We start from the raw sequence: 24,550 nt of genomic DNA, 5'->3' as shown, positions 1-24,550 counted from the left end.
CTGTCAACTGCAGAAGTGCCACTTTGCCCAGTCCTGTGTAGAATGTCCTAACATCTGAAGGCTTAGAAAGGCAACCGGAGAAGAACAGAGCTATTGAGGAAGCTGAACGCCTGTGGACCAAGCAACAAGCAAGTTAGTTCCTTGGCTTGTGTAGATGGTATAGCAACTTTGTGCCACACTTTGAAGAGAAGACAATACCATTCACCAATCTACTCCATAATAACCGCCCATTCCGATGGATCAGCAAGGAAGAGGCAGCATTCCAAGGCATTAAAAGGCAGCGATATACAACGCTCGCTGCCTAGCTCATCCCGACCCTCGACGGAAGATGTGTCTGCAGACGGATGCCAGCAATTCCGGCCTAGGAGCAGTGTTATTCCAGGAGAGGAGTGACAGCGGAAGGGACTTCGAGTATGCCAGCAGAAAGCTATCGCCCATCAAACAATGCTACTGCACTGGCAAGAAGGAAGACCTAGCCGTGGTGTGGGCAATGGGCAAATTCAGAGGCTACTTGGAGGGAAGGAAGTTCCAGCTCTACACTGATAATGCACCTCTCAAATGGTTGAACTATGTCTCTGGCTCAAAATCTAAATTAATATGATGAGCTCTGTTAATCACAGAATTTGATTTCAATGTCTCACCTCCCAGGATCGACGAATATAGGAGCAGACAATTTACCTAGGCACCCTGCAATGGAACCTGAAGTGAGGAGCACCATCGTAGGGAGGGAGTTTCCACAAAATCACCAGAGCGAACCTAATGAACCTGTCCTTATGAACAAGACAAGCCCTGTAGAACCATGACAGTGGATTATGAGACAGACCACCAATAGTCGGCTCGTCACGAGGGAATTCAAGATGTGCTACAGGAACTTCCGGGTTGACGGATGACTCAATGTACAGATCGCACCTCGCCGACACGTCTGCAGTAGTGGCGATCTCCAGGCAGCACAGGATGGACATCAGTGTTCTCCCTAGGACGTTTTTAATGGGCGGACCGCCCTGCCGTTTTTACAGACCGCCGGCAGTATAACCGAGATGTGTGTTAATTACACAATATTAATACATATTTGAGTCATTGGGGACCCAAAATTAACATGTGAATACTGTAAAACTGTTAATTAAGATGATAAATCATTGTCAGCATAATTGCATCAATTACAGTGGATATCAAATGTTTAGCTTGACCACCACGTAGTGTCGTGCACGAGCGGTGTCTGCATTAGTGTGGAATCGCATGCGAGTCCTCTAGTCCGCATGATGTCACTTGTAACTTGATATCGCAAACCCGTATGGCAGACCACAGGTCCACAGCAACCGATTGGTAGGCCTAAGCCCAATGTTACATGATTTGGAAGGAGCAGAACGCTTAACATTCAAAATACTCTGTTATATCTTGTTCGTGGTAACACTCAAATAGTTCAATTTTGCAGTTATTATTTACCTGTCTGATATTGATGTTAATGCCCTGAGGGGAATTAATTGAATTTTTTCATATTGAAGTTTTAAGTGGTATTCCCGCCCAACTACTCATTCCTGACACCCGGCTGATGGAAATTTCTGGGGAGAACACTGGACATCCTCGAGAAGTTCCATGACAGCACTGAGGTCGGACATCCAGGAGGTGAAGAGACATCAGTCTAACCGACGTAGATTCGTCTAGGTCAACATGCGGAAAGACATCCTGGATTATTTGAAAGGGTACTACATCTTCCGCCTGCACCAAGGCCAGCAACAGGAATGCAGATTCCAGTCAGTGAGGAAGACTGCCGCAATGCCCTTGGCAGGTCATAGTCCTGGACTTGATGGGTCCTTGCCCTAGAATACCAAGGGGTAAAACAGACCCGCTAGTAATCAATCTCTTCACAAGATGGACTGAGGCCTCTCCAATACCAGGAGCCATGACAGGTCTCGTCACCAGTCTTCTGCAAGATGAGGTATTCAGCTTCTACGGTTACCCGCGGTGCATACTGTCAGACAACTGAAGTCAATTCAAGTCAAGTAAGTGGCAGCAAATGACGAGTGAATAAGGTGTGGAGCACTGGACCACCCCTATCTACAACCGAAGGGCCAATCCAATGGAACAACTGAACCAGGAGCTAAAAATGATGCTCAGGTCCACCTAAGAGACAAGGAAATCGAATGTCGAACCGTCATAACACAGTCACTCTTTGCCCTGCAACGACGCATCAACCGTGTCACTGGCTATTCCCCAGCGGAGTGGTTCCTTGGTCGACAGCTATACTGTAACTGCACAAGTGTATGTTCCCCACTTTTTAGGTTAGGATATTGTAGCAAAATAATTTGTAATATTGTAGTCATGAAAATAGTATAATTTTTTTCATTTATAATGTAAAAACATAATATTTTAAGAAGAATTTGTAGTAGGGAATTTTGTATCAGTGTAACTTTAATTTGTGTAAGAGTCTGCACATGGCATGGCAGTGTAGGTTGCTCAAGAACTGAGCAAAACTGAAAACAGTGGCTATATTGGGAAAGACGGTTGATGTCAGTTGAAAGTGTTGCAACAAAGTGGCTTGGAAACCCGGTGTACAGCAGGTAGTATAGGCTGAAGATTGGAGTTGATCAATGTGAATGTATACGAGTAGACATTGTATGTCGCATCAGACACTCGATAGCCAATATGAGGGCTTTGTTTTAAACAAGGTTGGGTTGACTGTGTGACGCGTGAAGAAGTGCCTGTGAGGGCGTTGCTAGCAGTAAACTTTTTGGGACGCCATTACCACAAGTAGCAAGCCTATATAAGTAAGTATAAGTATGTTCGCGTGTGCGGCAAGTCATTCTGATTCTGATTCTGATTCTCATTCAGACCGGTGCGCAGGAGCTACTTTGCATAGTTTCCTATCCGTTGTTCAGTATCCATTACGAAGTGAGCACTCTATAATCACAGATGCTAACGAGTTTCCCGTGGCTATTCTGTAAAAGACACTACTAATAAGTGTTTGTTTCTAAAACTCTGTATAATAATCATACTATTCTTCTATGAAATAATGTAGAGTGGATGTGAGGGTGCATACTGAATCTACATTCTGGAGTGGCTGTGTGGTAGTGCACAGAGCTAATTCTTGGTAAAGGAAATCGTCGGCCGAGTATGCAGCTTTTCAGTTGGAGAAACGTGAGGCGTCACACTAACCTGTGCGGCAATCGGGAATGACTCAAGACATCGAAGAATAAGAGTAAAGAAGGGTGTATCCATACGTGGAGAAAGTCATCGTACTTTTCTTTACTAGATTAGGTTTTTTCTTCTGTAGCAGTAGGGAGTGCAGTGGGACTGTTACCTTGAGGTATGTTATGAAATTTATATAATGAAAATAATTTTTATTGATGGTTCTTAGTTGTTTGTATATTTGCCCTTTGTAAACAGCAAACACGAGTTGGTCTCATCAAGTGATTATTTTTGTTGGTGTTTGTCATATTTTATTATTTTGGGAGTAAAGTCATGGAATGAAACTTGCAGTAAATCTTTTATCAGTGGAGTAAGGATGAACCTGGCATGCTACCGAAATTTGATTTCAGGAGAAAACAGTAACAGGTAAGATTATAAATTAAGTCTGGAGCTTCGTCAGCCTGATGACCGTCGCCTTGGGAGAGGGAGTTGCTCGTTGCTCTACAAAGTTAATTATTCCTGTAATTGTTTTGCAGGTGGTGCCCAATCTTGTTATTTACACTTATCTTAGTCACCATTTATCCATTTAATAATTTCAATAGCTTATCCACCTTGAGTTAATGTTAGGTTTTGTGGCCATAATGTGAAGAGAAAATACCAGAAACTCACTGTCGCAGCTCTCTGAAATACATTCAACTCATTCAAATTATGAACTAAGAATGAACACAAATGCACTGAAATAAGCGAAGCTACCACATAAGGAACAGATCAATATATCCCATACATTATTAACATACGACTTTGACAGAGGAGAAGCACAGAACCACAAGAAAAATCGCGTGGCCTACAACTCCAACGAAACTACGTACAAAAACGATTTTAACAGTGCGCGAACAAGAAGCTCAATCTTTCGCCCCGATCACCTCTCTCGCTTATAGGATGACTGATATAGATGTTGGTATAGGATGACTGCCGTCCCGAATTCCCAGCTTTAAAACACACACGATGCTGTAGCGAGTGGAAACACGATACACGAAGACGGACGATACACTTGCCAAATAAACACACTTGAAAATGAGGTTGCATACAGTATACAAGCACACAATGATTTATCCTAGGGGAAAATTATTGACCGTATCGAGGTTATATTGGTCAAAAATAGGAAGAACTAAAAATAAATCTGAAAATTGGAAGACTAGTTAAAAAACCGGAAAGTTTCCAGGTAAACCGGAAGCATTGGCAAGTATGTTATTACTTGTAAGGTGTGGCTATGAAGCTATTTACGTCTATTAGGAAAGAAAGAAATTCCTGGCTATACTTATATTCTCCATAAGAAGAAAGAAAAGAATTAAAGTATGGAAGTTGAAGGAGAAAAGCATACAAGAAGAATTTAAAAGGGAAATAATACCCTTGGTACCCAGGGCAGAGGTGGGGAATGTTGAAGATGAATGGAAAAGATTTAAGGAAGCAGTGGTTGGATGTGCAGAAAAGGTATGTGATAGAACATCAGGAAATGTGAAAGATAAAGAGACACACTGATGGAATGATAGGGTAAAGATTGAAGTGAAGGAAAATAAAATGGCATGGAAAGCATGGAAAACATCTAAGACTGAAGAAAGTAGAAGAAAATATGTGGAGGCAAAGAATTTAGCCAAGAAAGTAGTGGAGGAAGAAAAGAGGAAAAGCTGGGCCTTATTCACACAGAAATTGAGAGATGATACGCAGGGCAGCAAGAAATTACTGTATGGTATCTTAAGAAACAAAAAGAGAGATCAAGTAAACACCAGATTTGTGAAGGATGAAGGTGGCATAATTTTAACAAAGCCAGAAGAAAAAGAAGAAAGAGATGGAGAGAGTATTTTCAGAAGCTGCTGAACATAAGAACGGATGACAGTCATTCAATGGACGACCAGGAAAGGGAATTAGTTGATAAAGAAATGGATAAAGAAATTACAATTGAATGAAATTGAAATGGCAGTAAGAAAGATGAAGAATGGAATAGATGAAATTTCAGTGGAGATGATAAAGGCAGCTGGAGCTGTAGGCCTGCAGTGGACATCGGGTTCTCAGGAATGTCTGGGAGAATAAGGAGGTCCCTGAGGATTGGCAAAAAGGAATAATCATCCCAATTTTCAAGAAAGGTGATAATAAAGTTTTGAAGAACTACAGGGGAATTACTCTAATATCCCATGTTGCTAAGATAATGGAAAGGATACTGGAAAGTAGAATAAGGTTGAGGGTTGAGAATCAGATACAAGAAAATCAGTTTGGTTTCAGAAGTGGAAGGTCAACAATAGAGCCCATTTTCATTATGAGACAACTAATGGAAAAGCATTGGGAGTACGGGAATGATATGGTGATGACATTCATTGATATTGAAAAGGCATATGACCGTGTCCCTAGGACGAAAGTTTGGGACAGTCTGGTGCAAAAAGGAACTGAGACAGGGATTAATAAAAATGATCATGGCATTATATAAGGAATGTTGTAGTTGCGTGCAAACACAAGTTGGCAGGACAAGTTGGTTCAAAATAACTAGTGGGCTGAGACAGGGAAGTGTTCTGTCACCAATCCTGTTTACAATAGTGATGGATGACATCATGAGAACAGCAAAAGCAGCATATGGAGGAAGAGAAATGAACATGATATTTGCAGATGATATTGTGATTTGGGGAGAAGACGACAGGAAGGTTCACAAACAGTTGAATGTGGTGAATGGGAAGATCGAAGAATGTGGATTGAAAATAAGTGTAGAAAAGAGTAAAACTTGTTATGACTAGAGGGGAGAAAGAAGGGAAAGGTCAGATTAGACTTGCAGGCAAGCCCCTCGAAGTAGTGGAAATGTTTAAATACCTGGGGAGTGAATTAATGGAGAATGCTCGACTGGATGCTGAGATTAATAAGAGGATTCAAGCTGGAAGTTGTTTGTATCATACTGTAAGAAACATGTTATGGGACAAAGATGTGCCAATGGAAGCAAAGGATACTATGTACAAGATGTATTACGTACCCATAACAACTTACAGAGCAGAAACTTGGACAATGACAAAGAAGGATGAGAGTCAAATACTGGCAGCCGAAATGAAGTTCTTGAGGAGTATGATACAGAAGAGTAGAAGAGACAAAAGAAGGAATGAGAAAATCCAGGAAGAAATTGGAGTGGAAAAAATGAATGATAGAATAGAGAAGAGCCGACTAAGATGGTTTGGGCACATAAAGCGAATGAGTGACGAAAGAATGCCAAAAAAAAAAAAAAGGTGATGGAAATGCAAATCCAAGGAAGGAGAGGCCGTGGACGACCACGATTGAGATGGAAGGATATATGGACGACCACGATTGAGATGGAAGGATACAATCCAACACAGTATTATAGAAAGAAACCTGAACTGGGACACAGGTGGAGGAGTGGTGGAAAGACCAAAGAAAGTGGAGAGGAACCATATTTGCCCCTACCCAGCTACAGCTGGATAAAGGGAAATGATGATGATGATGATGATGAGAGAACCAGAATGGAGTTCATTACTTGTAATAAAACTACAATTTTCTAATTTCACTGCTGCAAAGGGCTTCCTCAAATAGAGTTAATTTCCTATCAGAAACAGAGTTTGTATCTTGCCATTTCTTGAACAATTTTAGTATACTGCTCTGCAATACCAGCCTCCAGAAAGGTTTTACAGTTTTAGTTACCGTTTTCCACCGAACATAGTTAATTTTTTAAACTCCCTCATGCCTGTTTTATCAGCCATATGGTACTGCCTAATAGTTCTAATTTTAATACTTCCTTTCTTTCACATTTGTTCTTTACTACCATAAAAACAGCTTTGTGATCACTAGATTTCCCTGCAAATGCATGTTTTTAAACAAGCTGGTTACACTTCCAAAACCTTGCAAATATTTGTTTTATGGCTCCAAACAATCGTTTGGTTGTCACATAGGATGCCAGGAATACATTATCTCCGTCTCTCAGTAGTAGATGTACTGTATAACGTGGAAAAATGGTCCCGGGTTCTGCGAGCCAACATTACGGTAGAGTCCTATAGTTCAATCAAGCAAGCACCCTCATATCTGTTGCTTGAGCAAACTTCGATGCAAGCCGGAATTCTCCACGTCGATCTCTGTAATTCTTAGGCATAAGGTGCCCCAGTTACACATTGCTATAAATTGAACCTTATTGTGCATTACTCATTGACGGCTCATTTGTTCTTCAATGTTAGACGAACAAAACAAAACTTTTATCACATTTCTGTGACACCGCGTCACCGAGACAGCAGCCCACAAACCATTTGTTTTCCCTGAATGTTTGCATGTTTTGGCTCCTTTAGGAGAAAATCAATGCATAATGCATATTTTGAAGATTTTTGGATTTAATAGTAAATATTTGGACGTTACAGTGACACAAAGGAAACTTCGAGTTGTATTTCAAACTTGGTAGGCACCAGCAAGGAACACCATCTTTTGCTTATACAAAAAATTTGAATAACAAGGCAGTGTGAAGGCAGAAAAGCGACCACGTGTACCATCAGTTCGGTCTCCTGAAAACATCGGTGTAAAACCAAGGTAGTTGTTGTGCAATGTTTCAAAAGGAACCGAAATTTTGCAGCGCATTATTTTCCAGTTTACTATGCATGCCTCTGTCACATGACAGTGCATGACTGCATGTACATCTTGACACTTGACACTGCATGGAAATCCGGGCTCTAGTGATCGCTAACACCATCTATTACTTTGGTTTCTCTATAGAGCTAATCTGGGTTTACCAGCACCATATCCAGAATATTCTTCCCTCTGGTTGGTTCCATCACTTTCTAAATCAGATGCCCTTCCCATATTAACTTATTTGCAATTTGTCGGTCATGCTTCCTGTCGTTCGCAGTACCTTCCCAATTTACATTTGGTAAATTGAGATCACCCGCTACAATCACGTTCCTTTCCTTATCGTTTCCCACATAGCTGATTATCTTATCAAGTAATTCTGAATCAGCATCAGCGCTACCCTTTCCCGGTCTGTACACTCCAAAGACATCAAGTTGCCCATTATCTTTAGAGATTATTGTTCTTGGGAGAGATTTCATAAAGGTTTTGTCTCTTGTGCCGCATGCTTATCGCCAAACAATTATTTATTTACAATTGTGTTAAATAATCTCCTCTTTAAACCTTTTTCAAAATACGCCACTTAACTGACTTGAATATATGTGGGCAAAACCACATACAAAAAAGGGAATTTGCTGATTTTCTTTGTAAGATATTGGTAGCGGTGACTGCCCCTCTGTAGATGATGTATCCAATGTTATTGAACTACCAGCCAGAATTTTAGCACATGATGATATCGTAATTGAAATTTATAGCAAATCGTTCACTTTTGCGAAAGATATAAATTTCATGTCATGTCTGATTAGCTTCATTTTTCTGTATTAGTGGTTTATGACTCACAATTGCATAGTTTTCTGATGTTCCCACCGAATCAATATTTTATATATTGTAAAAATAATTTATTTACATCTAAATTTGAATACTAGTTTCGATCTATGGATCATCCTCAGTTGCTTACACTAACAATTAAAATAGTACGTCACAATTATTAGAAACCACTTTCTTTGAGTTTGTCATACATTATGGTCTTAAAATCTGATAACCGTTTTTAATGGAACATATGTAAGCATTTAAAATACACACCTGTCACTTCAAAACCTACATCTCTAAGATGTACTCATTGGTGCTAAGTGTATTCTATCACTATTGTGACATGCCTCACCAGTTCACTTACCCAAATCAACTGGCTGAGAGCAGAAAGATTACCTGAACTACAAATAGGTAGTTTAGGTAGGTCTGGTACACCCTGCCTGCAAACCAGCATATTTTAGGTCACATGAGAAGTTGCAAAGATATTCCAAACAGAAAGCTAGGAATAATGATTGGAATACTTACGGAGGGATAAATAATACAATATGAGGACCACAACAATGTATATATATCGACAAACTGAAAGGGAGATAGAATCTAATTGAGAATTATTAGGAGAGCAGTCATCTATGAAAGATAACGGTACTTATAGGTGGACTTTGCCCTTGTCCTGTTACATTCTTTCTCTAAACAATGACCTTTCTGCTAGTGCTGGTGTGTTGGAGCACGCAAATGATGATTTTATCTCTTACCTTCAAGCTTGAAGAGTATTCATCATTAATAATAATAATAATAATAATAATAATAATAATAATAATAATAAAAAAAATTACCTTCTTTACATATTCAGTCAATTGGAAAGGCTCGACTTTTGTAGGAGGTTTCTTTTCCACTCGCCTTCCAAGTTGGGGAGGATGAAGAACATTTTCTTTTACTGGGTTAGCCTTTATATGATAGCTGAAAAGGAAAAGATCAAATATTATTAGTAAAATCAATGTTTGATATTTTGAAAGAAAAAGAAAGAATACTATAGAATCTCTAGTCTAGCACATACAGGACATGAACTTGTCAGATTAATCAGATCTGCAACTGTTAGGCTCTTCAGTCTGGCTAAAGTAATTTATGATTTAAAACGTATAGAAAATACCTCAAGGAAAAAACACAAATTTAACAACAGATTAAACCTGGGGGGAAAAAAAAATTCTATAGAATGATATTACATTCTTGAAAGATCATCAGATTATATCAAATTATCTTTTCTTTAAAATTATTAATTGATTAAAAAGAGAATAACCGTTTATATTAACACCTGTGTCCACTCTCCTAATGAACTGTTGAAATTGTATAACACATTAATGAAGTACTCCTCATTGTACTCTCCTCACTGGTCCACCTACCATTGCCACTGACGCAGCACAAGCTTGCTTGCTTGCCGTATTGTGCTACAATGAACTCCTAGATGAATCAGTGAGGAGGGAAGAATTACACAATACTTCATTAAAGTAAGTTTTTAAAAAGGTGATTGATAGAATCTGATGATGTTCTTTAAAGAACAAAAAGTGTCATTCTACTTTAATTGAGGTGTTATAGTTCTAATATGTTGTTGAATGTTTTCTTTTTCAGGTATTTTCTAAATAGTTTAAACCGTAAGTTGGTTTTGGCTGAGATTAAGTCAAAACTGAAGAGAGAGAGAGAGAGAGAGAGTAGGCTCCGACCAACTAAATCAGATGTCTGATTACTGTACGTTCAAAGCAAAAATAGAGTTATTTAAATGAAAGTGTTTAATTTATTGGAAAAACTTAAAATACTGTTACTGCAAAGTACGCATTAAAAGAAGAACTTGTAACTTATTTGAAGTCCATCTTCTATATCAATAGGTCTACTATGGAAAATAAGACTTTCTATAACTACCTTGTCAGTTCTTTTACGTACCAGTAAATCTACCAACACAAGGCCGACGTATTTGAGCACCTTCACACACCACCGGACTGAGCCAGGATTGAACCTGCCACGTTGGGGTCAGATGGCCAGCACCTAAACCGAGCCTCTCAGCCCAGCGAACAGGTTTTTAAAACTTTCTCAAACAATGAAAATGTCGCATGACCAGAGCTTGTCATGTTTGTCTATTAAATGTGTCAAACTGGACTACTGCGACTACTGTATTTACAATCAGAGGACAAACCTCTTCTTCAGATCACTGTACCTTCATAGTTTCATTTAAGTTATTAAAAAAAAAAGGGTGTATTTGCATAAAGCACACACAATTTCCTTCAGCTCTTAGCCCTGAATTCTGTTTACTAAGCTATATCAATTGTGACGGTAAAATCAATGTAACTAACTAATCTCATTCTGTTCCATATTGAAGATAACAATAAGTAAAATTCTTTCAAGAATAAAATTTACTGTGTCCACCTATTCAATACAATTACAGTATATTCTGTAGTGATTAAATCCTACATGAATTACATATACTAATTAGGTACATGTTTCACCCAAGTTTTGGGCATCTTCAGCCTAATAATAATCTTAAGGTCAAGTCCTTAAACCAATTAAACATTAGAACTTAAAACTAAATACAATGGTCTTAGGCTTTTTTTTTTAGTTGTGCTTTAGGTGATGTTTACATAGATTTAAAATGTGTACATTAATTAAAATCCAGAATTTGTGACACGGAAGGAATTGACATTATCATACATTGACTAGAAATTGTCCAAAGTGTAAATTGGAACTTCAACTGTATGGATGAATCATTAGGTTGATAGTTTATACAAATGTGTTCATTCAAAGGTGGTTATGATCACCTATGCCGTAAGTACACAGCTGCAAAACCGGAACCGTGGTATGTCTGTTTGTCTGTCTTGTTGGGCTTGGATATCACATTAGAAAGAAGCATGGTTGGATGGTATTATTTTAGAGGTTAAAAACGTGTATGTTGGAACGTTGTCAATTTCATTCTTTAGTCAGGTGCTCATCTGATAAAATGTTTCTGGGAATTTTGTGCCATTCTTGTCGGATTAATGTTACCGTTGGTACATTGTTCTACCCTGAGAGGATTTATGAGTATTGTCTGTAACTGAATAAGAGAAGAAAAGAATTTAGAATGATGAATGTAGAGCCCACATAATTGTAAAGATTAAAGTGTAATACCCCATAATCGCGGACGAACTTACTTGTCCAGTCAGATGTTAGCTGGATCCTCTTGTTCCAGTTGCGTCTGAATGACTAACCTTTTTACTTCTAGTGAAGTACTGATTTAACAGAGGGGTGGAGCGTAGAGGGGAAAAGGGAGCGAGTTTTAACTTGTGCGTCTGTGTTATTGCTAGAGAGGCGGTACTCGAATTGGATTGGGCGGGCCTAGCATTAGGCGTGGTAATTGGAATGAATGTGTGCTGTAACTGAAACATACTGGGGACTTTATTCTGATTTACAGTCTGGATTAACATTGGAGTTGCCTCATAACGGATTTTTGTTGTCAATGACGTCATTAAGATTATTATTTTTCTATTATAAGTTTGCTCCAAATGTACAAGTTTTCCATCTCACTCAATTTCCCCTTACCTAGGCTTCTAACGATCGTCAAATCTTTCTCTATTGAGGTGAATTTATGTCCCGTTTCACTCATTTGCTGGCTCATGGCTGAATACTTGTTATGTTTGGAAGCATTGTAATGTTCCAGATACCTTGTGTAAAAGCTTCTCCCTGTTTGACCGAGATAGTGAACCCACACTGTGTACACTTTAACCTATAAACCCCAGATCTTGAGTAAATGTTTTTATTATTATTGATCTTATTGTGGTTGAGGAATATGTTCTGGTTATTATTTACTGTCCTGAAGGCTATGTTGATGTTGTGCTCTTTTAAAACATTAGTGATCTGATGAATAGCCGGGCAGTTATACATAAATATGCCGCAGCTATTTTTCTTAGATTTCTCTGGGACTAGATAGGAAGATAGCCTAATTTTGATCTTATTAATTAACCGATTGATTATATTTATTTTAAAGCCATTGAACTGAGCTAACTGTTTTACATAAATCAGTTCTATTTCCAAATTTTTTAGCGAAAGAGGAATTTTTAGTGCCTTGAACTTGACGTCACTGCTGGTTGTGCTGACACCAGTTGGAGCATTCAAAGCTTTGTTCCCACTGGGTTCCTTGACACCTAACAGAAGGTCATAAAGCAAAGAAGAAACATCTGTGAGGAACTGCTTGATCGTTATGAGCCTAAAGATGACAATTTCTTGCCAAACATTGTCACAGGCGACGAAACACTTGATTCATCACTTCAAACTGGAAACAAAATGGCAACCCATGGAGTGGCACCACATCAACTCTCCCATGAAGAACAAGTTCAAAACCGCACCCTGAGCTGGTAAAATCATGGCTACGGTCTGCTGGGACTCTGAAGGGGTTATTCTGTTCAATGTCCTCTCTACTGGTGAAACAATCAACTTTGAAGTGTATTGTACTACTCTAAGGAAATTGAAGAAACTACTTCAGCATGTTCATAGTCACAAAAATGCGAACAAGCTTCTTTACCACGACAACACAAGTCTCCGCACCCAACAGGAGCTCACAATACTTCAGTGGACTGTCCTTCCTCATCCACCCTACAGCCTGGGTCTCGTGCCTTCTGACTTCCATCTGTTTAGCCCAATGAAAGATGCACTCCACGGGAAGCACTCTTGGATGATGGGGAAGTTAAGGATGCAGCATGACACTGGCTCAGACATCGACCAGTTGAGTGGTACGATGCAGGCATACAGGCCCTCACATTACCAACCTGGTTTAAAAAAAATATGTGCTGCATTATATACTGAAATCCCTTCGTATTATGCTCCTTATATTTATCTTTACTGTATCACTTCACAATGAAATACTGTAAATTTTGACAGTCTTGTTGCTTTTGTACCATGCACTCATTTTGTTGGTGCGCATGAGTACTACATATGGTAGTTCTAGTGCTAGTTTCATTCTGCTGTTGAGAGAGTATTGTCACCAAGCAGTTGTTTAGTCTGTTGAGGAAGCTTGCGAGAAAGATGCTTCTGCCTGTATAGGAGAAAATTTTCCTTTTCTTGCCTATCAAACACAAACGAAAGACGTATAAAGCTACACCGGGTAGCTGTGTTGCCACCTGATTTTCTGTAAGTTTTTTGAAAGCAACAACATTAGTTTTTCCTGAATATTAGTACAAAGGAGAGTCCAATAATAGATTTTTTCAGCATTGAATTGCCCAACTTCATGCAACAGTGTATCCTTATATCTAGGATTTGTAAGAGATAGGTCTGTGTAAGTAAAATAAAGTCAATTTATTTCCATGTTTTGCTGGTAATTTGTTGAAATTATTTGTTATTCTGATCCTATTCGTCCATAATTTTTCAATATGCTAATATGGTGCATTCCCACACCGTTATACTAATTATTTAATTACCTTCTCGATTTATTTCTACCTTTCCTGATCTTTCTTTGGGTATTGCAAAGGTAATTTACTGGAGCGATATCTTGTGGATTATTTTAATACTCTCTTGCCATTATACTGCCTTTCTATGATTAATTTATTCATTCATTGGACATTGTTGGGTTGCTGCTTAATTATCTTTGTTCCATTTTCTTGTTCCATATCCTTTTTTGTTCTTTTTTTGAAGGGCGTTTCATTACAACATTTATTTTCCAATGTAATCTTTTCACTTATATGCTTTTATTTATCTTAGAGACTGGCAATGCTGTTAATGAACTCATTCTTCGCTTGCTTACTTAACCTTACCTCATTTTGAATTACATGAATCTCCATAATTAAATAATAAGCAACACTTGGACAAGAGCATCTATTTAATAGGTTAATTTCGCACACATTTAATTTTGAGAGATTGGAATTTTTTTATTCTTTTTTTTTTTTCTTCCCTATATGAACAGAAAACCACAGATCTAAGACTGTTCATTTATTTCCATTAACCTCTTATGCAACACTGCATTTTTATTTTTAGGAAAATATGGTATCCCAGCAAGGTAAGCGAGTTTAGTGTTCATGGATTTTACTGTTTCATTATTTGGTTTGATTTCTATGCCCATTTCTTGGTTTATTTCCCTGTTATTTACTTTAATTTTTAACTGACTATCTTCTGCTTTGTAGTGCATAGCTGCCAACTTTCCAAATAACCTATCAGTCAAATCCTTGCATGTCAAAATACAATGGGAAGCCAATGCACTACAATGCAGAAAAACACAACAAAATTCATGTATTTTCTTCACTTCACATAATTAAGAGTACAACAGCATTAATATAAAACACTGTATGTAACCAATGACATAAGAGACAAAATATTTCACCTCCATTAAATAACACAAATATCTAACATGCATCAATGAAATCCACCTGCACAATATATATTTGTTTATGCACATGACTAATTAAAACTCTGAAGTAAAGAGTATGTTGTTGCACATAATGAAAATAATACTTATGCATACGATTACACCATCGCACTCACATTGTTCTATGTCGCTGCACATAATGAAAATAATATTTATGCATATCATTACATCATCACACAATTTGGCTGTTACATCCCGTTCTACATTCAACGATTAGGAAATGCTTTCCACACTTTAATACAAAAGTTCTTGTAGTTCCACCTGTGCAGATGTTTCGGTGACAAATACATTGGGGCAAACGTTCTTTCTTTGCTTGCCTTACACTGTATAGGCTACAGAAACAGTCTGCATTAATGCTGTTGACGACCAGCCTTTTCAGTCTGATTTAATAGCTGAAGTTGTGGTTAGCTTTGCTTTCTTCACAAATAGATTATGGTTTGCCTATCAGATTTTTTTTTTTTTTTTTTTTTTTTTTTGGCACATCCCGACATGTTGCGACATCACCGATAACATAACTTCGAAGAATATTTCATACATTATACTACTGAATTATCCAATTTCCATTAATTAATTTAATTAATAAATACTGAAATATTGCATGTATTTTACAAATACTGCACATTTCTGAGCATTAGAACACATGATACTTCAGTGTAACTGCCTTAGACCTTTTCATAAATTTATGAACTAGATTTATACGGGTTTTAAGGTTTATTTTCCAGAGTTCTTTTTCGGAAAGCTTTGATCTGAACTAAGTTTTTGTCCTTGTAAATATGCTTAAAAAAATAGTCTCACAGTCCGCACTGCTATGTGGAAATGATAAAATGTCTTGCCATTGCCCACCGAACGTCAATTCTCTCCAGCTATTTGAAGAACTAGGAAGAATCTGGGATTTTTAAAAAATACAGGAATACAAAATCCGTCCTCAAAATCGGGAGATAAGCATCTATGATCAGGAGATAAGGAGGAAGGACCAAAAAGAGGGAGTCTGCCACTTAGATCGGGGCAGTTGGCACATCTGCATTTGTATAACATGCTTCAGAACTTCTGGTCTTCGAAATGATGGAAATGGCTTCCAGAATTCCTTTGGACATAGATGACTTGAAATGTGTCCTGTTCTTAATTAAATAAAACAAGCGAGTTATTCCACCTTTTCAATGCAAATTAAATAGTTTTTTATTAAATAAACATTTAATTGGACTAGTTTCAACCTATTTAAAGGTCATCTTCAGCCATATTGTGGGTAAAACAAAGTATTTGAAACAGTTGTTTTAAAGATGGTCTTAAAACATAAGTTTTACCCTATGAAAAACGGTTTATAGAATCTCCTGAAAAACACATTTCTTGTAAAAAATTAGTTCACTTAACTGTAGGAATATTCAAGAAGAAGTCTTATAATATTCTTCGCAGTTTTCACGAACGTAGGGTTTTTGCAAGAGCAACACTGTTGTAATAATTATCCATGTTAACAGAATACCCTAGGCCTAAAATGCCTTCACACTCTGCATTACTATGCGATATGCCTGCCGTCATTTCTTGATGGATACAGTACTTTTGCACCCATCTCTTGGCACAGGCCAGAGTAAAGTGTAGCTTCCACCAAAGTCCCAGTCAACATCCATGGCTGTGACAATATGGAAGTTGCTGGGGTATGGGTAGTGCTGAGTAATGACATTCAGAGCATGACTAGTGCATCTGAGTGTTATGAAAGGTGCTGCTCATAGGGTCAGTCGTGCTGCAATAGTATTTTCTGACCCAGTGAGGAAAGCAATGGCAAACTACCTCACTCCTCATCTTGCCTAGAAACGCCTCATTTTGGTGCTGCCATTGGTTTTTGGGGTTTCCTTATAACCGCATAACCTTTGGTGGTGCTATTTGAGGATCCAACCAGCCTCTGGGCTGATGACCTAACAGACAGACATGTAAGAACAAACAGCATGAATCTGGAGATCCTGTCATATTTATGATGTCCATCAGCTCCACTGATATTCAAGAACTGCGCCAATTTTGAATCATTTGTAGCTTATCATTTGTAGCTTTGTTACTTACAACACTAGGTAAGTCATCTACCTAAAGAGCCGCAAACTGGCTTTGGACTTCATTCACAGTGTCAGTTTTTGTTTCATTCTCTCTTTTACGTAAAATAACAGGAAACTTCTCCAGAAAGAAACTAACAGCAGAAAACTGTTTCTTCAATGGCATCAAGTTTAGCAACCTGCACATGTTTTAACACATTTTTAAAAGGGAACAGAAATAGTTAAATATATCTTCATCTTGTAGAGTAGCAAAGTTTGAGGTCTGAATACCAAAAACCAATTCATCATTCGTAGGGGGGGCTGGTGAATGGAATGCGGTGGGGTGGATACTAGTAATGACATGTCGGTAAGAGCTGGAGAGGCTGTTCTAACTTGGGTCGGGACTGAGACTGGGGTAGTGGGAGGAGGATTATGACCTTCAAAATAGTATCTGGAAACTGTCTGTATGAGCTGTAGATAGGTAATTTTTGTCTGGGTGGGACTTCTGGAAGAGACGGAAAGAATTAAAGAGGGTGCACTTTAGTAAAAAGAAAACCTTTTTCGGCCATTTACAAGTTTTTCTCTTGAAGGGATATAGAGCAAGGTATTGGTCAGCAGCGTCTGTTCCATGCATGTGCTGATTGTAATCTGCAATGGATTCTGGCTTAATTGTTTTCCTGTCCAACTTTGAAGTGACTTCAACAATTTCAGCAGAAAGCATGGATGAAATCATTATGATTATTTTCTTGTCCATCGAAGAAACAAGAAGAATTCCCACATCTCGTTTGAATGTCATTTCCCCTCTTTTCAAGGATTTTTGTTGGTCCTTAAGGTCCTTTGGTACTCCCCTGTTTTGCCTGATTGTACCACAAACTGTAGTATTCTGTTCGTGTAGGCTTTTTGCAAGAGCAACACTGTTGTAATAATTATCCACGTAAACAGAATACCCTAGGCGTAAATATGGACTGAAGTTCGAGGACAGTACTCTTTAAGGCCATTCCACTTGCGTCATAAATAAGAAATTTGCAAATATACACAGTTTTTTATTCAAACACCATCCTAACCATAATGCCATACTTAGATATTTTAGATGGATTGTAAACTCAAAAATGTAACCGGCCTCTCCAAGCAAGCATGCCCTCATCTAAAGCAATCTATCGGTCGGGACAGTAAACTACTGAAAACTGATCGGAAAGTTTTTCTAATGATATGGCCTGATTTCATAGAGCCTGTCTGCACTGCTTACATAGTTACTGCTGTCACTAAAAAGTAGGAACATCATGATACTTTTGAATCTGTCCCTGGACATAGTCTTGTAAAATCAGGCGTTGAAAACACAGGATCTTCGGTCCAGTACATTTTTAGATCCGGCTTCTGTATAATTCCGGTAACTAACATCAATTACATATAATTTTAAAAAAATATTTGTTTAATGTCAACCTAGTCAATACTTACAATTACCACTATTGTGGTTAAATGATCATAAATAATTGAAAAATCGTGGACATGTTTCGCCCTTCTTAACGGGCATCATCAGCATTATGAACAACTTTAAAAATAATAGTTACATTTAAGACTGTCTTACAATAATCAATCATAAGATTGGAATAAAATGTGACATTAAAAATTGTTTTTGATACCATAATTAAAACGTTATAAGTAAATCTTATAAACAACAAGTTAAAACAATTGTAGGTCAATCTCATAATCTAGTCTAAAAAAAATATATATGTTAATGTTAGTAGAAAGATTGTCAAACGGCATTCGTCTGAAATTGAAATGGATCCATTTTCTTTAACATTTGGTGAAGGTCCATATTAAGCTGTATTCATCAGCAAGTAGAAATTCGAAGAATAAAATATATACAAAACAAGGGTTCTAATTAATCATGTAGTAGAAGATTATGTCAGGGATGATCATGGTAATTCTTCTTGAGTTTAATTGGTTATGTAACCAGTCGAATAAGAATACGTTGAATTAAAAATACACGTCGTAAATTCACGACAATGCACTGGATTGAAGATATTTATCAATATAATTGTAGTATCCCTTCTGTTGTGTAAATTTTCAATTATTAGAATGTTGGATAGACTGTAAAGAAAAATATAAAAAATGCATTTAAAGTGTATGTACAAAAATAACAGTTGTGGTTATATACGGTTATGAGTTACGTAAAAATGCGTACTTACTCGAATGCCGTAGAGTGTCTAACTTGTTCTGTTGCTAGCGGTAATCTGACTGGCGTTTCTACTACGTGTATTGTACGGGTGTGGCGGAGGGAGGGGGCGAGTTGAGGGAGGGAAGAACTGGGCGGATTGGTACATACTGGTGTCGATATGGGAGGGGGATTATTCGGAGGGGGAATTGTAGGTATGGTATCTGGGGGCGTGTTTGGAGTTGTTGTATTGGTAATTTTTAAAATATGCGGGATTCTCTTTAGATTTGGGATAACTGTTTTCAACAACTTAGGTATTAATGTGTACAAAGGACTCTTAATTTCCGTGTCGTCATTAAGGTTATAATCCTTATTAAACGTTTTGTCCAAATAAATATAGGTATTTTCAAATTCGTTTAGCAGTTTTCCCTTGTTAGTATTCTTTATTATTGTTAGATCTTTTTCTATTGTGGTAAAATGGTGGCCTGTTTCCTTCATGTGTGTACTCATAGCGGAATATTTGTTATGTTTTTCGGCATTGAAATGTTCCAAATACCTTGTAATAAAACTTTGCCCAGTTTGACCAACGTATGAATAACCACACTGTGAACAAGTCAACCTATAAACTCCTGAATTCTGATATTTGCTGTTATTATTATTTATTTTATTATAATTAAAAAATATGTTCTGCGTAGTATTGGTTGTTCTGTAAGCTATGTTTACATTATGTTTGTTGAAATTATTGGTAATTTGGTGGATCATTGGGCTATTATAAATGAAAACGGCATATTTATTTTTGCTAGGTTTATCCGGTTTGAGGTTAATGGACAGTTTGTTTTTTATCTTATATATCAGACTGTTTATCATTTCAATTTTGTATCCATTGGTTACTGCAAGGTTTCTTATGTAATTCAATTCAGTTCTCAAATTTTTGGGAGATAAGGGGATTCTTAAGGCTCGATATATTAGGCTGTAAAAAGATGTCTGTTTTTGTGTTCCAGGATGTAGCGAAGAATTATTTATTGTAATTGACGAGTGTGTAGGTTTTCTGTGAATTTGGTATTCGAAGGAGTTATTAGATCGTGTAACTTTTATATCCAAAAAGTTTAAAGAGTTTTCATCTTCATCCTCTTTCGTAAATTTTACATTGGGGTTAATCTTGTTCAATTCGTCCAATATATCTTTACTATTGGTGGTATTCTTGTCAATTATGACAAATGTGTCATCCACAAACCTCAACCATAAAGTAATTCCTTTTATTACCGCTTACCACTAGCGACAGAACAAGTTAGACACTCTACGGCATTTGATCTATCCAACATTCTAATCATTGAAAATTTACACAACAGAAGGGATACTACAATTATATTGATAAATATCTTCAATCCAGTGCATTGTCGTGAATTTACGATGTGTATTTTTAATTCAACGTATTCTTATTCGCCTGGTTACATAACCAATTAAACTCAAGAAGAATTACCATGATCATCCCTGACAATCTTCTACTACATGATTAATTAGAACCCTTGTTTTGTATATATTTTATTCTTCGAATTTCTACTTGCTGATGAATACAGCTTAATATGGACCTTCACCAATTGTTAAAGAAAATGGATCCATTTCAATTTCAGACGAATGCCGTTTGACAATCTTTCTACCAACATTAACATATTTCTTTTTTTTTTTAGACTAGATTATGAGATTGACCTACAATTGTTTTAACTTGTTGTTTATACGGTTTACTTACAACTTTTTAATAATTGTATCAAAAACAACTTTTAATGTCACATTTTATTCCATTCTTATATGATGGATTATTGTAAGACAGTCTTAAATGTAACCATTATTTTTACAGTTGTTCATAGTGTTGATGATGCCCGTTAAGAAGGGCGAAACATGTCCACAATTTTTCAATTATTTATGATCATTTAACCACAATAGTGGTAATTGTAAGTATTGACTAGGTTGACATTAAACAAATATTTTTTTTTAAATGATATGTAATTTCTATACTGATGTTGCGAACACGGTTGATCTGTTGTGTATGACAAAATGCATAAAAACTAATGTCCAATAACAAGTAACTATGGGCGTGGGACCGCGACTCGCCACAGACTGCCCTCTCAAACATTTCTCCCGCGCGCTGTTACTCTCTGCCTCCACATCATCTGAAAGATTCTACCTGAACAATCGGTTCTTACTTTAGGCCTAGGCCGACCAGCGGCTAAGAGTGGAAGCAGGTCGAAACAGCGCCATCTGACAGAGGCATCACAAACGCAACACGTCAGACGCTAGGAGAATAAGAGTGGCTTGGGACAGATGGCCCCTGCAGCTGTAGGCCGACACGCAACCGTGCTCTGGGGCCGTGAAATTAAGTTCTCTACCAAACCGTTACCCAGGCAAGTTGTTGTTGGCCTGTTGTGCGTGCAACTTGACCGGGAACAGTAATTTAAATTGCTTATGGTGGGAGTTATAAAGGTACTAGAGTGTGACGTAAATGTGCTATCCAGGTTTCTTTGGCATGCTCAACCAGTTTCGACTGTATACAGATATGAAGTAACTGACCTTCCCACTTAACCCGTTGAGTTGCAAAAAGTATTGTAATGCTCAAAACATTTTTGAATGTTTTATTGGATAAAACATCTTTTACAAGTCCAATACCTTGGCTGAATGGTCAGCATACAGCACTTCAGTTCAGAAGGTCCCGCATTAGATTCCCCGACCGGATCGGGGATTTTAATCGCTTCTGGTTAATTCTTCTGGATCAGGGACTGGGTGTGTGTCTGTCACAACAATCGCCTCCTCACATTCAGACAACACACCACACTACCAACCAACACACAAACATGCACTAGTGATTACATCCCTCCATACAAAGGGCACTAGGAAAGTTTTGCAATACGCAAAAACGGTTGGCTGGACACCCCTTTTATGGTGAGGGATGAAAAGAGGGGTGAAAACCGGTCTAGTAGACAGCAAGACGCAACCTTCACATCGGTTCTTACCAAGCAGTGGGATTGAAAGCAAGCTGTCAGTGTGGTCTATAGGTGAATATCGCGCAATTATCTGCTACAAATTTGCTCGTGGATTAACTGTTGACCAGTGCCTGGAGGAAATGACTCCTGTGCTGGGGAAAGACTGTCCACATCGGACAACAATTTTCCACTGGTACAAAGACTCCCAGAGGGGAAATTTTGGCGTTGAAGACGATCCTCGTTCTGGGCGACCATCTGAATCAATGACCGAGGAAAACATTGAAGCTGTGAGGAAAATGTTGCAGCAAGAGAGGCGGATGACATATCGGCAGGTAGAAGAGACCCTCCACATCCCTGCACTAGCTATTCATTCACTTCTACACGACCACCTCCATGTTAAAGGTTTGTTCCCTTTGGGTGCCCCATTCACTTTCAGAGGAACAAAGGGCTCATCGAGTGAAATGGTGCCGAAAAATGCTAAAACAGTTTGAAAATGGGACTTTGCGTAACATCAATAGCATCGTTACAGATGACGAAACTTAGCTTTATTATTACGATGTTCCAACAAAATCCCACAAGGTGTGGCTGTTTGAAGGTGAGGGTACTCCTGTGACTGCAAAAGTCAAGGTCAGTGGAGAAAAGTTTGATTGCAGTATTCTTCACTAAACGGGGCATCCTGACTCAGGTTGTGCTAGAAACACGAAGGACAGTTACCGCAAAGAGGTACAGTGAGACTTGTCTGCCTCAGGTCATCCAGGCTGTCAAGCAGCTCCGTCCAAGGTCACGGCTTAACACTTGGCTCTTGCATCACGACAATGCTCCAGCACATCGTGCTAATGTAACAATGGATTTTCTTGCCAGATCAAGGTTGACTGTGCTTGATCACCCTCCATACAGTCCTGATCTTGCCCCATGTGACTTTGCACTCTTCCCAGAAATGAAGATGAAGCTGAAAGGGCGGTGTTTTGCATCCGACGAACTTCTGGCAGCATGGGATCAAGAGTGTGAAAATGTAACCAAAGAAAAGTGGCAGAGTTGGTTCAGTGACTGGGTTTGACGTATGGAGAAGTGTACTGAGTGTGGTGGAAATTATTTTGAAAAAGTCTAAAGTATTCACTCACATTGCAAAACTTTCCTAGTGCCCTTTGTATAGGGCTGGCATCAGGAAGGGCATTCGCATATACAACAGGGCCAAATCCACATGTGACGCAATTTGCACCTGCGACTCCCACAAGTGTGGGAAAAGCGGAAGAAAATATATTTTATAACTTGAAATACGACCTTTCTATTTCCATCTATAGTTTTCGTTTTTGAAGGCCTCCCTATCTGAAAATAAATCCTGGGTACAGCCTTGGTAACTTCTGTAATTTCACATATGCACTGATATATTTTAAATGACAAGGACTCCTTTCTCATGGTTGTTACTCAACATGTTTGGATTTACTGATGAATATTATTTGCTGCTCTTATTTGTTTTGCACACATATACTCACTTTTTCATTTCTTGGACCAACTTTTCTTCCTGTTCTTCACGAGTAGGGTACTCTACCTTCCTTGTCCTGGTCCCACTGACGAGTGTAGGTGATTGTGGTTGAGTGGCATTTGGTCTTTCTACAGGAGCTGGCTTAATGAAAACTGAAATTTAAAAAAAAACAAGGATATAGATCTAGTTCAGATTTTTATAACACTTGCACAATAAATATGTATGTATACCCTTTGTTCCAGAAAGATTCCACACCAACTTTCCCAACAATTGTTCACACTAATGAGACTTTTTGAAACAGGGCACAAGTTTTAGAGGAATATTTCTACATAATGAGAAGGTCTACAACTCTGCCATTTCTGCAGAGCATCATTAAGGTATGTATAATAAATCACAACAAAAAAGTACATTCAATATTTGAAGTTCAAGACACCATACGACAGCAATAAATGGTCATGGTGGTGGTTTTACTTTATTCATTAATTTTTTTTATTGTACCGGTTACGAGCGGTACATGCCGTATTTTTTTTACCATCAATTATGTTTCATCACGCAAGACATTCACTGCGAGATTGGTTTGTTTACACTCGGCGAGGCGAGCCGGCTTGAACCATCTACAACTGTGTGAGTGATGTTGATGCAGGAACAAGACAGGCTACCCACCTGACACGCCACATGTTGCCTGGCATGTTCCAGAAAGAACATCACACCTTCTCGAAAATTTGACTTGAAAATTTTCAAAACTTCTATAATAATAATAATAATAATAATAATAATAATAATAATAATAATAGTAGTAGTAGTAGTAGTAGTAGTAGCAACTTGAGATACATCATTTTGAAGAGGATCACATAAACGTCTACTTATAAATCTCAAGTAAGTCTGTCAAAGGATTCTCAAGATATTCAACTTCAAAGATATCACGCCATCTGATGACTTAGGAGCCCAAACCGAATATAAGGCGGGCTTGCTAGACCCAAATCGGTCAGTCTCAGCTGGGAGTACAGTCTGACTAACCACACTGCA

The 24,550-nt window shown here is 38.1% G+C and overlaps 1 protein-coding gene across 1 annotated transcript in view; it reads right to left on the bottom strand.

The window, feature by feature from the left end:
* LOC136877557 (targeting protein for Xklp2) overlaps window positions 1-24,550 on the bottom strand; it is a 238,789-nt gene that overhangs the window by 120,793 nt on the left and 93,446 nt on the right. Inside the window, exons 5-6 of the mRNA XM_067151698.2 lie at window positions 23,535-23,676; window positions 9,360-9,483 (exon numbers count right to left, since the gene is read on the bottom strand). Of these exons, the coding sequence (XP_067007799.2) occupies window positions 9,360-9,483; window positions 23,535-23,676 (266 nt within the window). The remainder of the gene's footprint in view (window positions 1-9,359; window positions 9,484-23,534; window positions 23,677-24,550) is intronic.

Source organism: Anabrus simplex, chromosome 7 (assembly GCF_040414725.1).
Source record: "Anabrus simplex isolate iqAnaSimp1 chromosome 7, ASM4041472v1, whole genome shotgun sequence".
NCBI classification, from domain to species: domain Eukaryota; kingdom Metazoa; phylum Arthropoda; class Insecta; order Orthoptera; family Tettigoniidae; genus Anabrus; species Anabrus simplex.
Note: the sequence above shows the minus strand (reverse complement) of the source record. Positions and strands in the feature narration are given on the sequence as shown.